The sequence below is a fragment of the Lonchura striata genome, chromosome 7, assembly GCF_050655825.1.
Source record: "Lonchura striata isolate lonStrDom1 chromosome 7, ASM5065582v1, whole genome shotgun sequence".
NCBI lineage: Eukaryota > Metazoa > Chordata > Aves > Passeriformes > Estrildidae > Lonchura > Lonchura striata.
Window position 1 is genome coordinate 30,408,520 of NC_140709.1, and position 18,322 is coordinate 30,426,841.

The 18,322-nt window shown below is 38.6% G+C and overlaps 1 protein-coding gene across 2 annotated transcripts in view; it reads left to right on the forward strand.

Moving 5' to 3' along the window:
• Positions 1-18,322, forward strand: part of STAT4 (signal transducer and activator of transcription 4) — a 42,966-nt gene that overhangs the window by 18,291 nt on the left and 6,353 nt on the right. Inside the window, exons 6-22 of one of the 2 annotated variants that reach the window (XM_021531373.3) lie at positions 1,079-1,157; positions 2,713-2,798; positions 3,421-3,572; positions 4,718-4,876; positions 5,771-5,863; positions 6,700-6,759; positions 7,545-7,562; positions 7,643-7,736; positions 8,619-8,663; positions 10,865-10,948; positions 11,217-11,315; positions 12,554-12,689; positions 14,047-14,099; positions 14,922-15,016; positions 15,585-15,721; positions 16,135-16,326; positions 17,563-17,629. In XM_021531373.3, coding sequence (XP_021387048.1) covers positions 1,079-1,157; positions 2,713-2,798; positions 3,421-3,572; positions 4,718-4,876; positions 5,771-5,863; positions 6,700-6,759; positions 7,545-7,562; positions 7,643-7,736; positions 8,619-8,663; positions 10,865-10,948; positions 11,217-11,315; positions 12,554-12,689; positions 14,047-14,099; positions 14,922-15,016; positions 15,585-15,721; positions 16,135-16,326; positions 17,563-17,629 — 1,649 coding nt within the window. Of the gene's footprint in view, positions 1-1,078; positions 1,158-2,712; positions 2,799-3,420; positions 3,573-4,717; positions 4,877-5,770; positions 5,864-6,699; positions 6,760-7,544; positions 7,563-7,642; positions 7,737-8,618; positions 8,664-10,864; positions 10,949-11,216; positions 11,316-12,553; positions 12,690-14,046; positions 14,100-14,921; positions 15,017-15,584; positions 15,722-16,134; positions 16,327-17,562; positions 17,646-18,322 lie in introns of both variants that reach the window. The other variant, XM_085585286.1, reaches the window with a different exon arrangement.

An 18,322-nucleotide genomic window follows, 5' to 3' on the forward strand; every position in this document is an offset into this window, starting at 1 on the left:
TTTCGCAGAGAAGAAGGGTTAGAGAGATCAAACTGTTAGAAGGATAAAGTAGTTTCAGAAGAATTGAATACTAGGTCTCTAAAGTTGTAAGATAAGAGTTGCAGAGCAGACAAACAGCAGCCTCCTCCTCCTGCCTGTGTGGGGAAGCACAGCCACCCCTGAAGGACCAGTGAAATTGAGAACATTTTCTAGATAGCAGGGTTGAGTTTTTTTAGTAGGTAATTAAGTTGAACGCAGAAATTAGCCAGCTCCTCATGCATGTAATTTCATACTTTACACATATAATTTAAAACTTTAGTCTCCAAAAGAAAGAGTAAGCCAAAATGGCTAATTGTATGTGGGCTCATTTAGCAAATAAGTTTCTGTATTTTCACAGACTCTTAATGTGCTCATCTTAGGAAACCAAATAGGATTGTTTATGAGTTGGCAAAATCAAGGCTTCCCATAAACAGCACAGAAATAGACCTTCGAAGTACAACAGATAATTTCCAAGTTTTATTTTCCTTCTTTTGATGGGGTGTTTTGAATTATCATTGTTTGGTTACTAGAAAATATATTTAGTATTTTTTTACAGCACATATGAAAAGAAAGCTGCAAAATGCCAAAGTAGCAAAAAAAGTTTCATTTCTTTATCCAAATTCTTAAGACATTCTGTAAATAAATTCTGTGAGCTCTACTCCTGTGTCTGACTCCACCTTTTTTGGCTTTGCACACCCCAATTAAATTTCCATTTAAGTAAATGTAAAATTATCCCTTTGCCCTGCTTTAAAGTTTCAAGAAGAGAGTAGCATTATTGGCATAACACTTTCAGTTTAGCTCAGGCTAATACAGTCATTCTTATTTGCCTCTATGTTATTGCACTAGTAAACAAGCAACCACCGCCAAATGCAGGATAGAGGATAATATTTGACTTTCTAAACAAGTAAAATACATCTTTAGCTATACATTTATTATTCAATCATGCTTTATAAAGTTTACAAGATAGTAAAACAAGGGTTCTTAGAACTGTTCAGGGGTTTTCAAATTGTGAGAAGGAAAACACTACATTATGTATTTGTTCATTTCTTTCCTGGGAAAGATGACTGACCAAGATGTGAAATATTTGGAAGACTTGCAAGAGGAATTTGACTTCAGGTACAAAACAATACAAAGCTTAGGTAAGAGTTTTTATACTAATTTCTAGATTTCCTAGGAAATGGCTGATCCTGCAGCTGGACTCCAGCATCAGGGGGTTTTGTGCATTACTTTAATATATGTAAACATAAAAATGGATCTTTGGTTTATATAAAGTTATAGTCCTGGAACATAATGACTCTTTTGGAGTTAAGAGGGTAAAGAGTCTCATGTTAAGAAAGTGAGATTATTTCCTATGGATAAGCTGCATAATGGCATGCAAAGTAGTATATGTCTTAATTTAAAGAACCTATTTTTCAATGTCCTCACCTTTTACATAGCCCTTCTTTGGGAGAATGTGGAAGAGACTCTTATTTCCCAGAGTCATGCAGAACTGATTTTTCTCACCTCTAATTTGGTTTTCTGTTCTTTTTTGACCACAGTGGTGATAACCAGCTGGTAAGCACTCTGAATGCATGTTTGACCAGCCTGTGATGGCTGAGATCTGCATGTGGAACAGTCCTTGCATGATTTCTTTCAGAAAAGAAACTGGGCTCTGCTTGTGACTGCTCAGATATCTTTATATTCTCAGATATGATTATATTATCTTCCTTTGAACATGCAAAGATACTGAGCTTGAAACATCCAAGTCCTTAAGCACATCAATCCTAAATGTTGAAGGCTGGAAATGACCCAGCAATCGGAAGAGTTGTCATGGTTCAATGAGTTGCTAGTCATAATTACTGACTACACAGATACCTGAAAGCTGCCCCACTTGCAAAATAAAACATGCTGACAGTAAATTACTCTCAGGGCTTAAAATTTCACTGCTCTGCTCCAGCACAGCCAGCTTAGGCGTATGGGAGCAATTGCTGTGGCTGAGGTGGTGCTGGTTACTTCTCTGCCTCCACTGAAACATTTACCCTAACTCAATAGGAAGGCATCCATCCAGAGCTTAGCAGGCACACCGATTTCTTCTTTGAATACAGCATGAAAGACGCAAAAGGTCGGGGAAAGTGAGGGTGGGAAAGAGCTGCATGTGAAAGAGCATGGGTGAGCTTGGGGACTCTTGAAACTAGTGCCTGACCCAGACAAACATTAGACAAAGTGGGAAATGCCCAGTGATCAGTGCTCCTGGCTGCTGAAATTCCCCTGGTGATGAACACTTCATCTGTTTCAAATGCCTCTCAGACAGACATTGTAATTCACATCAAGTCCAAAGAGCTTTAGCCTAACTGCTGGCACCACGAACTGTTTGTGTGTACAGATCAATCATTGAGTCAGATGTACATAACACACAGGAGTATGCACAGGGATGAGAAATTTAGAGAACTCTAGGTATTATCTGTATGTTTTCTGCCTTTTCCTGCCCCACACACACATCTACAGACAGGATCCATAAAATCTTATGTTAAAATTTTACTAAATGTAGTCCTTTCATATTAAGTATGCTGTTACATAATCTACTGATGTCCACAGTTTATTTTTTCACTAGTTCTTGCTGGAGTCTGGTAGTGTTTTTTTTTTCCTCTTCTCCCCTTATAAACAGGCACACACACACAACATGTATTTACACTGATTTTTTTTTGTCCCCTGCAGAACAGAATGACAAAAACAGCGCCCTCATTAAACAGGAAATGTTGGCGTTGCAGGCAATGCTCAATACTTTAGACTACAAGAGAAAGGTTAGTGACAATGTTTTCTCATTTGTGGTTAATCTGCTTTCTCCCCTTTTTCTCACACCAAATACTCAAATGCGTATGTGTGCCTTTCTAGATTTTCATCTTAGAAGAACAGACTCATTTCACAGGAGTTCAAAATTTGCAAAATGTTTAGGCAGATCTGGGTGATTTTGACTAGAAGTTAAGAAACTGGCAATTAAGTAACAGCTCAGTCAAGCATATGGTTCTGCACACCTTAAAAGAGTGAAGCATTTTGGGTCCGTGAGGGCAGGGTTATGATTAAATCAAGCAAAACAAAACCACAATGCATTTTATATGATGCAAAACAAAATCAGAATTTTTTAACTTGACGGAGCTTACAAATGTCAAAATCTTGGGGATATTATGCCCACAAAGAATGCAACACTCTTCCCTCCTACCCTCCCAAAAAAAAATACTGAAGAAGAGTTCATAGGGATTCAGGATTAATGTACAATGGGTGATGAATCCTGTCACTGAAACAATAGGAACTAAATATGGTTACTTTCAGAATAATTGAAAAAAATGTAGTAAGCGCTTCATAATAGTTGGTGAATCCCGCAGCTGTTGCCTGTGGTCAGTGAGTGACACCTTTCCTATTTTCCAGGAGGTGCTCAGTAAAATAGGGCGTGTGATCCATGAGATCGATATGCTGATGAGCAACATGCTGACCGAGGAGCTGCTGGACTGGAAGAGACGGCAGCAGATCGCCTGCATCGGGGGGCCCCTCCACGGGGGGCTCGATCAGCTCCAGAACTGGTAAACCTGCCCTGACCTCGCGCTTCCACCGAAAACCACAGGAAGTCTGCTGCGCTTGAAATGATCATTCCTTTAGATCAGCTGCAACAGCAGCAAATTCACCAGCAGCTAAGAGAGTAAATAACTAAAAGGTGCTAACTAAAAGCAACATTCGTTATTCAGAATGAACGCGAGCCTGACTCGTGGCAGTCGCTAATTTTTGGGTTTGTATCCTCCAGATAAATGACACATACTCTCTTGGGAGTTTTGCTTGAGTAAAAATGGTGCTGACTGAGTTTGTCATTGAAGGTGGTGGGAGTTGTGTCTAGGCAGGAGCTGGGTAGAGGCTTTATGCTTTGACTCACTCCTCCAGACTTTATATTGTGTAGGGATTGAATGGCAGTAGTCTCTGTGATGGCAATTCTGAAGTGATTGCAAATAAAAAGAAAATAGCATCATATTTAAAAGATAGTGTACCCAGACAATGTCAACACATTATGGTCATTACTCTCCCATCCAAATTCTCATTCTCAAAGGTGAAGTAAAAAGAATTAAAAAGGAAGGAAAATTACCATGAAAATTTTAGAACTGAAAAAAAAGTGGTTTTTTGCTTCTTTTTTTTTCTGTGTAGGTTTTTTTTTCTTTTCACTGAAGTATTTTTTTTCCCCAAGGAACATGCTAAAAATAGCTTTAAAATCTAATTTTATATGCACATATCCTATTGAACTGTTATCAAGTGTGTTTGGATTTCTTTTTCCTTACTGCTTTTACACTTCTTTAGTCTTGTTAACTTGCTCGTTCTATATAAATATTATCCTTTTAAAGAGTACATTTTGCAAAACTCCTGATTTGTAGGAAATAATTTATCTTGGCACAAGTGCCCTGCATGTTTAACATCAGGACCAGGTATATATTTCTTCCAAATTATCACAGACAGTGTTGCATTGTTGTGAAAATATTTATCTTTGAAGATAAAGCAGGTGATTTGCCCAATGTACTTATATGCTCCTGTAAACAAAAGATGAATGGATGTGAGTTTGGGCAAAGCTGGAAAGCACCACTCAATACAGATTCTGATTTTCCCCAAGCAAGAACTTCAGTAGTTCTTGCATTCTAAGAAACAGTTTACAAGAAAAATTGCAAATTAACCTTTTGTCTTCCTGTAGCTTCACACTGTTGGCAGAGAGTCTCTTTCAAGTCAGAAGGCAACTAGAAAAGCTGGATGAACTCTTGACCAGGCTGACTTATGATGGGGATCCTATTCCTGTGCAAAGGCCTCAGCTGCTGGAAAAAGTCAACTTTCTGCTCTACAACCTTTTCCGGAAGTGCGTAAGCCACTGCCAAGTGCAGAACTTTACCTCAACAACGAGAACAAACTGTTAAGAAAAAGGGAAAAAAAGTTTGAATGTCTGAGGATTTTCAGGACCAGGTTCCTAACACAAGAAGTATGTACAGCTGTCATCAGAATTCACAGAAACTGAAGGTTCCAGGCAGCTTCTCATGGGTAGCATTTAAGGGTTTGCCATCAAGTTCTGACTCTTAAATGAATGCCAGAAATCCCCTTATTCTAGGAGGAGTTATCTACATTCTGCTGAGAAAAGTTGTGATGTTTTGTGTTTGTGATTTTGCCTTTTTTTTTTTTTTAAGTAAATATTCCTTTTCTTTCCTCTGTCCCCCTCAAGCTACTCTTCCTGCTGCCCTCCCAACTCACACTTCTATTAGCAGATAAAATATTAGCATAATTTTTCTTGCCTTTTGTACAGGCTATACTAGAGATCTACCACAACTGAGTCTCTGAAAGCAAAGAGGGTTCAATAGTTTGCTCTACATATATATACAAATTATAGTTCAATTATTATAATTTAATTTCATTGGAACTATGCTCAGTGTATTTTCGTACTCTGTTTTATGGCTCTGATAAAATTTTGGAAGACCAAGACTTTTATCATCATTGTATTTTAGAATTAAAGAATTTGGTGTGATTTTCAATCTCTTACAAATATCTGTTTCTCATGGGAACAATTTCAGGGAAAGTTAGACCACTGGATCAGTTTGAGAACTGAGAGCTGGAATACATAGTTCCCACTTTGGCATCTGTAGAGAAATAAGTCTTTAAGCTATATCAGCCCCTTTCCTTTCCTCCTCACCAACAAAAACCCTCCATCTGTTTGTTCATACATATTCCTAAAAATCTATTTGTTGTTTCACTTCTCACACAGCTCCTTTGTGGTTGAAAGGCAGCCCTGCATGCCAACACACCCCCAGAGGCCAATGGTTCTCAAAACTTTAATACAGTTCACTGTTAAATTAAGGTAAGGGAAAAAATCTGATATAAACTCCTTCATTCATGTACAGTATTTTATCCTAGGAGAATCTAGAAAGCAAAGCAGACCAGCCTGCATTAGAGATCCACTCAACTGCAGGGAAATTTTCTGGAATGGGGATATGAAGTCCACAGAATCTGTCACACAGAACAAGTGGCAGTAAAGAGTAAAACATGAGGAAGAAAGGCACATTGTGGCAAAAGGCAGAACCTTTAGGGTTCTGTATGTATCAAATTCTTGTTTTAATGACTTTACAAACTGAGTAAATAATGATCCTTATCATACAAGCCAAAATCAGAATATTCACAGCCACTTCTCCACAGAGGAGAAACTGCTGCATTTTGGGGGTCTTGGGTGAATTACAGACAAGCTATTTCTGTCCCAGAAACTCCTTCTCTGACTTTGTGAAAGAGCAAAGGTTGGAGAAGAACTGTAATTTCATTTCCACCTTGCAGCACAAAGTTCATGGAGGGCTGGGGGTGAGAAGAGGTACATGAAGGAAAGCACACAGAGTGTATCCATGATGCAGTCTGAGATTACACAAATCCATTTCCTAATTAGTACTACTTTGCTGTCTCTCCAGCCAATCCCTCAAACACATGCTAACTTTTCTACACACTTAGCGGGAGGGTAGGGCACCCACCACTGGAACAGCCCAGCTTCTCTTTTTGAGTATATAACCCTGTAAATTGTGTTGTAATCCTAGATGCCTAATCTGTTTTCAGTTTATAATAATTTCTGATGCTTTAATCTGGAGCAACCAGTCTAGTGTTTTCTGGTGAGACATTCTGTTAATATTCACTCTCTCATTTTCTGTTTTGAAGGTTGCTAATTAAACTGCCAGAGCTGAACTACCAGATCAGAGTGAAAGCAACTATTGACAAGTAAGAAACTTAACAGTGAAGATATTCTGTTGCTCCCTACAGAGACAACACAGGTTTTTTCAGTGGCTACCCTATCTGATTTTTAAACTCCTTTTAAAAGGAAAAGGAAAAAAAAAATTAAAAACCCACTAGTTAAAAGATCAGAGTAACACTTCTTTTTTCATATGGAAGACTTCTTTTTTAAAAACAAGGCTGCTAAGTCTAATTGATGGTTTTAAATTAGAGGCAAGAAGTCCATTTAAGATTTGTTTCAAGACTTAGAAAAAAAGTCATCAGACTGATACAGCAGCATTACAGAAGACTTTGAAATCAAACTGTATTGCATTTATGAGGTAGTTAGTTTTGAAATAGCTCTGAGCTCTCACAGTGCAACATCCCCAGCCCTAGGTACCATCTACCACCCTCCTTCTGCTTGTTGTGCTTCTGCAAATACCCTAAATACCACCTTGGCTGCATGGACATAGATGTGGGCCCACAAAAAAAGAGGGAAAACACCCAGTGAGGAGAGAGCAAGAGAGAAGCCAGGGCTGTTTCTCTCAGAAGCCATGTGATAGCATGTGATAATAAATAGCAAGATAAAGTACACTATGGCCAGATGCAAAAGTCTAAGTGGACAGTATGGATTTCAGTTCTTCAGCTTAAAAATTGTAGTTGTAGGGTCAATACAAACCAAATTTGAGCAAGCAAAATCTACCATCTCAGATATGCTTCTTAGTACAGCCTCTGTCTCACATATTTACTGATTCACAACCCATTTCCTCTCCCCCACCCCTCTTCTCTTTTAGGAATGTTTCAACTGTAAGGTAAGACAATAAAATATCACATATATTAATTTTGTCCAATACAATGGTATTTGAGTACATAACTGTCATATCCTCTGCAGTAACCGTAGATTTGTTCTGTGTGGCACACATGTGAAAGCCATGAACATGGATGAGTCTGCAAATGGAAGCTTGTCAGTAGAATTTCGACATTTGGTAGGTTTGACACTTTTTTACTGTTGTGTGTAGATAAATAAAAGATTCTTTAGAAACTCTGGAGGAAGAACTGTATTACTATCAAGGCCACAGTAATTTTCTTTCTATTTGTATAAAAAGATTACTCCTAGAACTTCTTTATGCCATTCCATACTTCATTCATTCCATAAAATAAGACTATATATTTTTACAGAAATGAGAAAGCAAATCCTAATTACGTAATTATCAGAAAAGAAAAGAGTAATCATGCTGAATTAAAAAGCTTCACAGAAACTGAGTTTGGCTAAAAAAACCCCAAACACCAAACCAACAACAGCAAAAAAAAAACAAGCCAAGCAGAAAAACCCAACACACAGAACAAACAAACAAAAAACCTAAACCACACCACAATTTTCTAGGGGAGATAGAATTGAATGCTTGAAATCTATCGGAAATTAATGCTAATCTAGCCTCGTGAGAGACTAGAGCACTGCTTGTGTAAGTTCTCTGAGAGCGCAGTGACTCCTGCTTTCTGACTAACACTCTCTTGCCTGTGGTAATTTTGGGGCTTAACCACAGATGCAGTGCATCAGTGTAGTTTTGCAAAAAGAGATTGAGATCAATGGTTTTTAGCGTGGTTTTTATTTTTTTTGTGGGATACACTTGGCAATCGCCCTTTGTTGCATTAACTTAGTTTCCTAAAAAATTCTTTAAAAATATCAGAAGAGTCCTCACTGAATAGAATTTTCCATGTGCAGTGTCTGAGTCTTCATTAGACTTCATTTGTATATTGCAAATAAAATCTTACTATAAGTAAGAACATCCTGGTTATAAATTATGTTATTTATATGTACTTCTGCCTATAGTTTCTCTGATACATAAATATTGCTTTGCTTTATACAGCAACCCAAAGAAATGAAAACAAGTGCTGGAAGCAAAGGAAATGAGGTTGGTGCATTTATTTTACATGTTGTTTTTGCATGCTCTCACAAGTATTTCACATTTGATTTTATTTAAATCAAAGAGTTGTTAGATTTTGAAATATATACAAAGTACAAGATCCAATTATTATGTTAGTAGAAGTATAATGAGAACAGTTTGGAACTACTCAAATTGTAATTGCATGCCTGAAGTCTGTATATTGAAAAAGTTACAATAGAAGGTAGAGAGAGATAATTCAAATGTGTGCATCCCACTAAAAGGTTACCTTTTTGGTCATTTACATTTTGAAAACAAACAAACAAAAACAAATAAGCTTTTAAAGATTATTTTTGGGTTGAAATAATTGTTTCCTACAGGAAAAGTCCTTTAAATAGATATTCTGCTGCTCAGGTTCACAGCTGAAGTCAGGATGTCATTATCTTAGCACCAAAGGGGTTTGCGGCCTCAGCCAGGACCAAAAATGTGCTTAATTTACTTGCACTTGTCCGAGCCTGGTCGTAGGTTCCCCTCTCGTGGTGACTCTGTGTATGGCATGACAGCACTAAAAACACCATAACTGAGGGTAAAGTTGTATTAACAAGTTAATAAATAAATAAATAAATCACATCACAGCCCAAATAGCTGTAGTCATGCAAGCACAAGAGTTATTTGAAGTATTATTTTTTAAGTTCAAAGTAAAAGGTGTGATCAGCATGAGGAATTTGACCAAAACCTAAAGCAGAAGATACGTGTGCCAGGCTCACACACATTTCTGAACAGAACAACTCACCACCCAATTAGCAAGACTGAAACTCAAGGCTCACCTCCCAGTTACTTTGCTGCTTACAAAATCACTGACACCACAATAAGCAAATTAAAAAATGTAGGTTAAGAAATGCTGGCACTCCAGTTTTGGCAGCCATTCCCTCCCACTTTTACACATTGTGCCTTTGAAACTATATAAAGCTATCACAGGGCCGTGGAGAATTAGGACAGCTGAACTGTGACCTGGTTTACTGCTGATTTCCTCAAACAGAGCCTCTCCTTGGTCAAGTCAGTCTGTGAAAGTGGTTATTAGCAGAACAAGAGTTGGGATTTTCTTTGTTAACAGCAACTATAATGCTTTCAAAACTTGGTTTGTTACAGGACATTCAGTATGCTAAAAGTGTAGTTAAATATAACTGGTCTCATTTAAAAAAAAATAAAAAAAGTGGAAGTTCCCTATCTTATATTTGTCCTTTCATGCAGATGTACCTTTTTGCCTAGATGATTTTCCCATGAGAAAAATTTGCTACTGCAAAATCATAATGGGGGAAGAAGGGTTGTTTCACCAACCCTTTTCACCTTTGTGTCAGAAATACAGGTTGAGCTGGATATTTCAGTAAGGGAAAGCATTTTGATTTGTAATTTTAATTTTTCTTTAAAAGAAAAGTCTGATATGGCAAATGCATGATGAGGAGGGAAAGACCAACAACAATGAAAACTGGGAAAGAGCAAATATATTTTTACACTTTGAGCTCTGAGGATGGAAATGTATTTCAAGAAATCTGTTTCCTAAGGGGCAGAGATTAGGATCTTTACAGAGCTATGCTGCTTTGTAATCAAATCAAACGCTAATACTACAAACTTTAATCAACAATGACAAACAGATTTTAGTTTTTTTCTATCCAAGAAAAGCTTGGGATTTTAATACCGGATTTCCTTTGGCTTAATGATTTAGGCCTCTAGTCCTTCAACTAGTACCCACAGCAAACCTGGATGAAGGCCTATTTGTCATTAAGGCTGTGGCTATTTGCTTTGTTTCTAGTTTGTTTCTCATTGAAGTTGAACATACCTGTTCAAAGTCCAATTGTCAATCAGCAAGGAAACTTTAGGAAAAGGAAAGTTGGAGACATCCTTTATCAGACACACAAAATTACCTGTTAACATCTTGTATGTAAATCTGTGTTTAAAAGTACAATTTTAGAAAAATATATAAGTTAAGAAGTACTGTTTTAACAATATTAAGGTGTTATTTTATATTCATCAGAAAAAATACCAGACTTCTGTACTAATTTAATGTCAGAGTTGAACAAACAAATTGTTTCCTTCACTTCCTTCTTTTCCTGTTCTGCTTATACATTTGATGTGAGTTTTCTCTCCAAGTGTCACCTCAGCAGCTGGATCACTAAAACAGTGTTAAATGCCAGCTGTGCACTCCCAGCTTTATAACCTTGTTATTCCCTCAGGGCCCTCACATGGTGACAGAGGAACTGCACTCCATCAGCTTTGAAACACAGGTCTGCCTGTATGGATTGACCATAAATTTGGAAGTGAGTATTCAGGACAGATTATCTGGGGCAGGAGAAAAAGCCATTTTCCAGCAGTTTATAGAAGTACAACTGTGCTGGGCCACACCACAGGTCTGCCTACCCTCCGTGAGGCCCCCAGCAGTAACCACAAGCTGACACAGTATTTCCAGAACTTCTGGAAGAAAAGTCTGTGCTTTGGGAAGAATGAGAGGTTAAAAACCCAAAGCACAGCACAGCACTAATACTTTCCTCAGCAGCATTTACACAGGACATTCATTCTCTCCACCAGACCAGCTCTTTGCCTGTGGTGATGATTTCCAATGTCAGCCAACTGCCCAACGCATGGGCCTCTATTATTTGGTACAACCTGTCAACCAATGATCCTCAGGTAGGTCCTCAGTATGCAAATACTGACTTTCTGCATTTTCACATTTGTATTATTTGGTTACTAAATACATTAAGTGTAAAAAAGATTTATTTCTCTTTTGAACTGGCCTTATTTTTGTCACGTACACAGTTATCTACATCGCACTTTATTGTTGTTCTCTTTATCTTTCTTCCCCTGCCCAGATCTAAAACCACATGTACCCTTAGCTTTTCTTTTTGTAGCCTAAAGTAGTAGTTCTTAAACTAAGGAAAGGTGACAAGCATTCTTCATAACTTCTCTAACTTCACTAGTTTTAATTTATCTTTCTTGTGTGTGGGTGACTAAAACTAGACCTGTTAGAAAATAATTCTACCAGTACAACTCCAAACCATGAAATCAAGCATATAGGTGAAGCTGTAATGTACTTAAGGGCTGCTTTCCCCCATTGGATTTTATAGGAACTTGGGCTTTCTGTGGAGATTATAAATGTTAAGTAGCAACTTCTATTGGCTCTAACCCTGAGCAAAGGCAGAATCATTCTTTCTAAGGCTCCAGCTGTGTCAGCACATATTTTATATTCAGTCACTGTTACTGTATTTGCAGACTGTAGAACAGGGCTGTCAGTGGCTCTCAGGCTTTCAGCTGGGGATTAGTGCAGTCACACAGATGCTCAGAGTAGGGAAAGGGGCAGACAGTCTGCCATGGTGGCAGGCAAGCTGACCAGCAGGCTGGACTTCATTATCAGTCAGTGATACTCCAAAGAGTTTTTGCACAGTCTTCAGTATGTCCATTGTGTGTACAATCAAAAAAAAAAAAAATTTAAAAACTAAGATAAGCCAAATGATTCAACAGCATATCACCATATCAGTATGTAATGGTTTAAAGTTTCTATGCACTAAACATTAAAATATAGTGATAATGTCTAGAATTTTTTTTCGGACAAGATTTAAGCTGCCACATATTTTCACTGTCTTTACACAGGACACTACCAGAGGCATAGCTAGGTATTTTAACATCCAAGTTGCACACAGGGACTGTAGCTGTCTCTAGGAGTCTCATCCTACAACCCCACTCAGGCACTCCACTGGAGCTTGCTGGGCGCTGCAGGTGGGAGGGCCCACATGTTTGCCCCAGTGCTTCCCCACACACAGAGCTCACTTTCAACACTTCTAGATTCTGCTCAAGTACTTGCAGCCTCCTCTTACAGCCCGATATGTATTTCATGGTTGCTAGCTAAACAAAGCATTCACCTGTTGCAGAATTTGTCTTTCTTCAACAACCCTCCTGCTGCCACTTTAAGCCAGCTCTTAGAAGTACTGAGCTGGCAATTCTCATCATACGTTGGTCGTGGACTCAATTCTGAACAGCTCAACATGCTGGCAGAGAAACTTGTGGGTAAGTGTATAGAAATATACAGATTTTATTTGCTTTGGGGTTCTTATATTTGGTAGTTACAGGTAGGGACTTGAAATACACATTTAGTACCAGCTGACAGCTATGCCCCACACAGCCACCCAATCCCCCAGAGTGAGATGGGGAGAGAATTGGAAGGGTAAAGTGAGAAAACTCATGGGTCAAGCTAAAGACAGTTTAACACACAAAGCAAAAGCCACACATGCACACAAGGCAAACAAGGAATTAATTCACTACTTCCCCATCTGCAGGCAAGTGTTCAGCCTGGAAATCAGGGCTGGATTCATCACACAAAGGAGTTACTTGGGAAGACTGATGCCATCGCCCCAAACATCCCCTCCTTCCTCCTTCTTACCCCTAAGTTGACATGCTGAGCATGCCACCATATGGTGCAGAATATCCTTTTGGCCAGTTAAGATCAGCTGTCCTAGCTGTGTCCTCTCCCAGCTTCCAGCATTCCCAGCCCCTTTGCTCATGGGAGGGTTGAGAGGCAGAAAAGACCTTCACTGTGTGTAAGCCCTCCTTGGCAAGAACTAAAACATCCCTGTATTACCAACACTGTTCCCAGCACAAATCCAAAACACGCTGGCTACTGTGAAGAAAATGAACTCCACCCCAGCCAAAATCAGCATGGCATGACCTCCACTTCCAGAGCTGATGTTAAAAATGTCATAATGACAATTTTTTTCTTTAAAGAAAAGCAAATGTCAGCTTATTCTTATCACAGAGTATTTCAACTTTCGAACTTCCAGGCTGCTCAACCGAAGGAAGAGGGCATCAAAGTCACACTGAACTGTAATTTGGTTTGGTTTCTTAACAATTATCTCATACATCTGAAATCAAAAGGAAGTATTTTTGCTTGCTTAGGAGGTTTGGTTTGGGTTTTTTTTTTCATTTTAAGTACCTGTCCTTGTGGGTTCGTTCATTTCTGGGACCTGACCAGAGATACTTCACTGGTGTCAGCACAGCAAAGAGGCCCTGTAACCTCAGCAAGATGAACTACTGAGTACTCTGAGACCCAAGTGTGCCCCACAAGGGAGAGGCCCTGGGGAAAGCTGAGAAGTAACATTTAGGCTAAAAACTGAAACTGAGCACATAGTGTTGCAAAAACCAAGTCACCGGCTACTTTACGCAAGTATATACAAAACTATTCTCACCTGCTTCAAAAGAATACAGAAAACCAGATCTACAGTCCCTTGCATGCCCCTCCCCGAGTCAGGATGTATTGTACTTCTCCCCTCACCCCCCCACGCAACTATACAGATATCAAGCAATATCTATTTCATAACTTCAGAATAATACATGTACTATTTGGGCTTTTTTTTCCCCCCTCTTTCAGGACAGCAAGTCAGTTACAATGATTATCAACTATCCTGGGCAAAGTTCTGCAAGGTACTGTTCCAAAAGTAACACTAAACTCTTATTTCTCATAACACCCACAGCCATGCCTATCTTTGTTTCTCTGATGCTGCTGCTAAGATTCCTACTTGCCATATGTGGCACTTTCAGCTCAGCATAATTACATCCTTTGTAAAAATTTAACTAGGGAGAAAACACTCCAGAATCATAAAGCTTGAGGTTAGGGATCTACTCTAGTTATATTGCTACAGATATCAGAAACTGCCATTACAGTGTGCCTTATATATTTCTGTATATGATTAATTGAAAGTCTTACCAAGGCATGCAATACATTTTTCATAAAGAGTAAGTAAGATTTTTCATATGTTTAGTTTTTGACCTAAATTATTTCAAGACAGTCAATATATGCAATAACTTTGATGAGGAACAGAGAATATATTGATAAAGAAGGGCAAGCTCCTTTAATTTATACTAACTACGTTATTTAAACAAGTGCAGAACCTTGGAGGGAAGTTCAACTTTCTCATCTTCTTTTCACTCAAAATACAAATTTGTAACTAGGAAGAAACCACAGATGTGATTTTTATTCTCCTTGAAAAATGCATATCTTAAAAATCAGTTGGTTTTATGTCAGGTTGAAAGAGGGATGTTACTCAAAACCACAGCTCAAATTGTGATTTTCACTTGAGAAAAGTAGTTTATTGTTAAGAAACTGAGAAGAAACTGTCAGAAGTATTGGGTAACATCACTCTCATGATTCTCCTCTCATGTGTGTTGTTTATGTTTGTGGTTGTTTGTGTGGGGGTTGGTTGTGGGGTTTTGTTTGTGTTTTGTGGTTGTTTTTTTAACTGTTAGGAACATTTGCCTGGGAAGTCTTTTACCTTTTGGGTTTGGCTTGAAGCAATCCTGGACTTGATTAAAAAACACATTCTTCCTCTTTGGATTGATGGGTGAGCAAAAAGGGAACTGCTGTATATTGATCTCTCTCCACATTTTCTCTGTCCTTTACTCATATCAGTTTTAGCCATGAAGAGAAGTATTTGCAATGAGTTTAACACTTCTGTCTCCCTTCTCCCATTCATAACTTTTGGAAATTGCTGCCAAAGGGGAACAACATGGCATCTCTTAGAAAGGCAGGTTTAGATCTATTCTTCAGTTCTGTCCATGCAATCAAGCACTAGGATAAATTTCACCAGGCTTCATAGTACTTTGAGCTCAATGCCATACACATGGAAATGTGTCATCACACAAAGCCTTGGTCATAGTACCCAAGCCTCATAAAGCTTTGTAACCAGGTTTTGAACACCTGCATAAAGCCTGGCCAGATCAAGGCCAGGCTGAATAGTTCTGAGCAACGTGGTCTGGTGAAAGATGTCCCTGTCCACAACAGGGGGTTTGGAACCAGGTGAACTTTAAGGTCCCTTCCAACCCAGGCCCTTCTATGATTCTACATATTGTAGAGATTAAAGTCTCTATTTTTTTCCAAAAGTAAACCCATGATTTCCTGTTATACTTCAGGTACATAATGGGATTTGTAAGCAAAGAAAAGGAACGAATTCTGCTGAAAGACAAGACACCAGGAACATTTTTATTAAGGTTTAGTGAGAGCAATCTGGGTGGAATTACCTTTACTTGGGTGGATCAGCTAGAAAATGGTAAGTATAATTAAATTAAAAAAAAAACAAGCCAACAACTAAATCAAAACTAACCCAAACTCTGCAATATGCCTGCAGTACAGGAGTGAAGTTTTGTTTGATTTGAAAGTAAGATTTACATGTATCATGTCATAGTATGGTTTTGGACAAGATACAAGTGTCATAATTTCTCAAACACAAACCAAAACTCTGACATTCTGAGCTCTTTACATTAACAAAGCTCTCTATGAAGTGTACCTGCTAACTGCAGGCTTTAGATTTGTTTCCAAATATGCAGAAATTAAATACTGAAAGGTACTAACATAGGTAAAACAGGTAATGCCTATACAAGTGTAAACCTCAAAGGAAAGGCAAAAATGTGCTCCAGCTGCAGCTGCTCATCTACAAGTTATGGTGCCTTTGTGTTTTTGCAGGAGATGTAACATTTCATTCGGTGGAGCCCTACAACAAAGGTCGCTTATCTGCCCTGCCTTTTGCCGACATACTGCGCGATTACAAAGTTATCATGGCAGACAATGTTCCTGAAAACCCCCTGAAGTACCTGTATCCAGATATCCCCAAAGATAAGGCCTTTGGCAAACACTACAGCTGTCAGCCAAACGAAGGTATAGGCTCCATTTCTCTATTAACCCTTCCTGCACAGCAGCTGCAAAGTCAAGAGGCAATTTGAGGACTGTAGGGAGAGGAGGGAGAGAACAGATTAAGATGCCTCCTTTAATAGTCATCTTCAAGAGAACTGTTTTAACATGTGTCTGTCATTTAGACAGCTTCATTTTGCAAATACATCTCTAGTCTTAGAGGTTACATTAGAGGTGATGACAATATTCAAAAAAAGCTAAGAAATTGATTTTTTTTTTTCCCTGACTGATGTACCACAAAATTCAGTGCTTGGGTGTTTAATAGAAAGTGAAAAGTCATCCTGGTTATTGACTGCATAGTTCTGTTACACTGTAGCATGTTGTCGCTTTAATTTCAAGAAAACTCAGTATTTCCCAAACAGCTTGGAACCCCTACTTGGTTTCATTTCATGCAATGGAACCCTAATAAAAGGCTGTTTATCTGCACCACCTTTTCCCAATATATGCACAATTACAAAGTTATTATGGCAGACAATCTTTCTGAAAACCTTTGTCAACTGCACTGGAAAATTCAAAAAGGCTAAACAAGGATGGTTTCAAATATGTTCAGGCTCATGTTCTTTTTTGTCCAAGTTACAAGTCAGGTCATTTTTAGATCAAATTCATTCTCACTTAAAGAAAGCCTCTAAGCCTTAATTTTTTAATAGATAAAACACATTCTTCTAGAATTTCAGTATCAAAGGTTACAATTCCATTTGAACTCAAATTCCAACACAACTCAAAGATATTTGGAGGCTACAGTATTTTTCTCCCTCTTCATTTTAACTCGGTGCACTTTGCCTAATGCTCCAATCATCTAAAATCTTACATATAGGCTTAATTTTGTGCAAAAGAATTAGAATTCAAAATACATGGCTGAAGCTATATCTATAGAGACAGAGCTCAAAGCATTTGCAGAATTGAAATCTGCAGGCTCAGAGTACCAAACTTAAAGAATTGTATACTTGCTTTGAAGGCCTAACGAAATTTCTTTCATCAGTTGCAGTATGATATTGTGATTCATATCAAGGGAGCACAGGCAATTCTGTGATTAAGATCTGAACTCAAGGACTAATCTCAGGAATTCCCCTCACTTTCATTACTATTTATTTTTGCAGGGACTTCCCAATTTATTATTGTCTGCAGTAGTGCAAGCAAATAATCCATTTCAAATAGATAATAAAATGACTACACAATATTTAACTTCTCTACTATTTATTCTAGTCTCAAAACCCTCGGATGGAGGAGGGAAAGGTTATGTTCCTTCTGTATTTATCCCAGTCTCCAAAATGTAAGTATCCTCACAGGTATGTTACACTTCAACTGTTATTTTTATTTAATTTATAGAATCACAGAATAATGAGATTGGAAGAGACCTCTAAAATAATCAAGTCCAACCTATGCCCTAACACCTCAATTAGACTATAGCACCAAATGCCACATCCAGTCTTTTTTAAACACATCTAGAGATGGTAATTCTACCACCTCCCTGGGAAGACAATTCCTGTACTTTATTATTATTTTGGTGAAAAACTTTTTCCTGACATCCAACCTATACCTTTCCTGATGTAGCTTGAGACTGCGGCCTCTTGTTCTGTCAGGTGCTGCCTGGTGGAAGAGACCGGCCCCAACCTGTCTGCAAGCTCCCTTCAGGAAGTTGTAGAGAGCAATAAGGTCACCCCTAAGCCTTCTCTTCTCCAGGCTAAACAACCCCAGTTCCTTCAAATGTTCCTCACCGGGCTTGTGTTCCAAGCCCCTCACCAGGCTCATTGCCCTCCTCTGGATGCACTCAAGCACCTAAATGTCCTTCCCAAACTGAGGGGACCAGAACTGCACAGAGCACTTAAGGTGTGGCCTCACCAGCATCGAGTACAGTGGAAGAATGACCTCCCTGCTCCTGCTGGTCACACAATTCCTAATGCAGGCCAGGTGCCATTGGCCTTCTTGGCCACCAAGGCACATTGCTGGCTCATATCCAGCACCA